General features: G+C 42.6%; 1 protein-coding gene across 1 annotated transcript in view; it reads left to right on the forward strand.

Moving 5' to 3' along the window:
* Positions 1-3030, forward strand: part of ppfia2 (PTPRF interacting protein alpha 2) — a gene marked incomplete at its 5' end in the record, with an annotated part of 182637 nt that extends 179607 nt beyond the window's left edge. Inside the window, 2 exons of the mRNA XM_080851365.1 lie at positions 1665-1752; positions 2902-3030. Of these exons, the coding sequence (XP_080707491.1) occupies positions 1665-1723 (59 nt within the window). The 3' untranslated portion in view covers positions 1724-1752; positions 2902-3030. The remainder of the gene's footprint in view (positions 1-1664; positions 1753-2901) is intronic.

Raw genomic sequence — 3030 nt, forward strand, 5'->3', positions numbered from 1 at the left:
CAGTGTGGGTTCTACTATTGCCTTGAGCTTGCATCCGAGAACCAGCATCTCCAGGTTCCGCCCCCATGCGGCTCAAGGTTCCAGTACGGCTCACCCTCGGTTCCCAAGCTCAGGTTCTGGCCGGTGTTCTCCTTTAACCATTCTGCCCGTCCCTCCGTGTTATTGGACCGTTGTCCCCGTGCCTCTATATCTCTCTCTCTCTCTCTCTCTGTTGGTGCTGTTCTGGAGATTAACACCTGAGCGCGGGAGGTCCCACTCACTCCACAGGGCCACACAGGAGGCCGCTGAGTGAGCGTGTCTTGGCTTTGCTGGCTGGGGTGGCATTTTTGACTAACCATTTGTGATGTGTGTGATGGTGTGCGTGTGTGTATGTGTGTATGTGTGTATGTATGTATGTATGTATGAATGTATGTATGTTTGTATGTTTGTGTGTGTGTGTGTGTTTTATATATGTGTGTGTACAAGTAAGCATGTGAGTAATATGAAGCAGGTATGTTTTTACAGTGTGTTCAGAAAGTATCCAGACCTCGTCACTTTAGTCACATTCTGTTATGTGTCAGCCTTTTGCTAAAATCATTTAAATTTATTTTTCCCTCATCAAGTCTACACTCAATACCTCGTAATGACAAGACAAAACAATGATTCTCATCATGGGTCTGAATACCTTTGTCAATGTGATATTTCAGTTTTTCCCTTTTTTAATACATTTGAGAAAAAAAATCTAAAATCCTGTTTTGTCTTAGACTTTATGGTGTGTCGATTGAATTGGAGGGAACATTTATTTAAAGGCACCCAGTGCAACTTCATATAAACATTCAATGAAAAATAAACATTCAATTTCTAGTCTCTTTTACACATAGTAAGTTTCAATAACTCCATACCATTACATATCGACATTCAAGGGGCAAAGATGAGACGTCGTTGTGTGGTGAGAACTGATAGAAAATCGTAAACAACAACAATTGCCGGTGGGGAGAGGCCATTTTTCCATTGACTGGAATCCTGCTTTATTTATTGGTGGCACCAATAAATAAAGAAAATGGCGGCGATTGTTGTTGTTATCGATTTTCTATCAGTTCTCACCACACAACGACGTCTCATCTTTGCTCCTTGAATGTCGATATGTAATGGTATGGAGTTATTGAAACTTACTACGTGTAAAAAAGACTAGAAATTGAATGTTTATTTTTAAGCCTCGAAAGTTGCACTGGGTGCCTTTAAACAATTTTGGGGTGCAACATAACAAAATGTGAAAAAAAAGTGAAGAGGTCTTCAAACTGTCTGAATGCCCTGTATCTGTGTTTCATTGTGTGTTTGTGTATGTGTGTGTATATGTGTATACACACACACATGTGTATTTGGGGAATGGCGGTAAGTAAGAATGTGAGTAATGTATGCATGAATGTGTGTGTTTGATACTTGAGTGCGTGCGTGCATGCAAGTGTGTGTGTGTGTGTGTGTGTGTGTGTGTGTGTGTGTGTGTGTGTGTGTGTGTGTGCGCGCGTGCGTGTGTGCGCGTGTGTGTGCGACGTGGCATACATATACAAATGCCAATCTGAATGTGCACACACACCACAGTGAATCCAGTCCACACATGGGATGGCTGTACACACACACTGACTGAGTGTGTGTGTGTGTGTGTGTGTGTGTGTTGTTCTCCACAGTGGGCCCCTCAGCAGTGCAGCGGCTGGATAACTCCACTGTGAGGACCTACTCATGCTGAAACTCTGGACCGCAGAGAGGCTCTAAGCTGTGAGTGTGACTCGCTCTCACTCTCTCTCTCACACACACACACACACACACACACGCGCACGCACTCACTCACACCTACACACACACACACACACACTCTCACTCACTCACTCACTCACTCACTCACTCACTCACTCACACACACACGGAGCTGAAGTGTGCACACACACACATGACATCTAGTCAAAAACAATCATGTTTAACACACAATCACACACACACAGACACATGCTCCTTCAGAGTCCAATATAGTGCTAAACATTGGAAAACAAAATGACTTATGACAGGGGATCAAAGTGTAAACAAATATAGATTGGTTTCCAGGTCCACTTAAAGGAACTGCATCTGCAAACTGTTTACTAATATTAATATTTTAGTTTTAGTTTCTTAATCATAACACATGAACATACAGAAGAGGTGACCTAAATATAGTTTGTTAGTCAAATGAAAGCAGGTAAATAGCGGATGTCCCTCTCTTACCCTAAGCAGCTCCACAACTGCAGACTCCATTGAAAGCACTGATGAAGCTTCAGCCTTGACTGTGGCGGTCGTCTCAGGACTGATCCCATCTGGCTTGTCAGGAGCAGTTTTCAGCAGTCACCATGCAGTCACAGAGAGCCTTTCATCTGCTGCCAGTTTACCTGGGCTGCATATGTTTATGCCGGATTAGCTCGCTAACATGTAGCAGCCAAGAGCTCAGCTACATATGCTATTTTAACCAGGGTACATATGCTTCAGTGAATTAGCATGCTGCACTTGTAAGGGGCCCATACATATGCTTACGTCAACCAGCTAGCAAGAGCTTACATAGTAGTAAATGGGGCCATACACTCAAGACCTCAAGGTTAAAGACAAGCTACAAGTGTTACTTATTGTTTATGAACTAGTAAATGTTTTCACACATAACCACTGATACAGATGTACGTTACAATATGTGAAATCAGCCACATTTCTGAAACCCATCTACAAATATACCATGTACAAAAATAATAGGAAATTCTAGGATAGTCAACTAGAAGGCTTTAAGTGTATCCACACAGAAAAAAAAAACATGTGCACTACACAGTGTAGTGTGTTGTTCCTATACAGTATAATATGTTTGTTCTATACAGTGTCCTAAACTCAAGCTTTTTTTTCCTTCTCTGGTAGGTTTGAACCTTGAACCATGGAGTCTTACCTCAACGCCAGTGTACAGGCCAACTAGCCAAGAGACAAAACTAAAATGATGATACGACGCACTGCCAAGAAGCGCCCTCCTCGTGGAGAGGACTGCATATG

This window comes from Sprattus sprattus, assembly GCF_963457725.1.
Source record: "Sprattus sprattus genome assembly, chromosome: 14".
Taxonomy (NCBI): domain Eukaryota; kingdom Metazoa; phylum Chordata; class Actinopteri; order Clupeiformes; family Clupeidae; genus Sprattus; species Sprattus sprattus.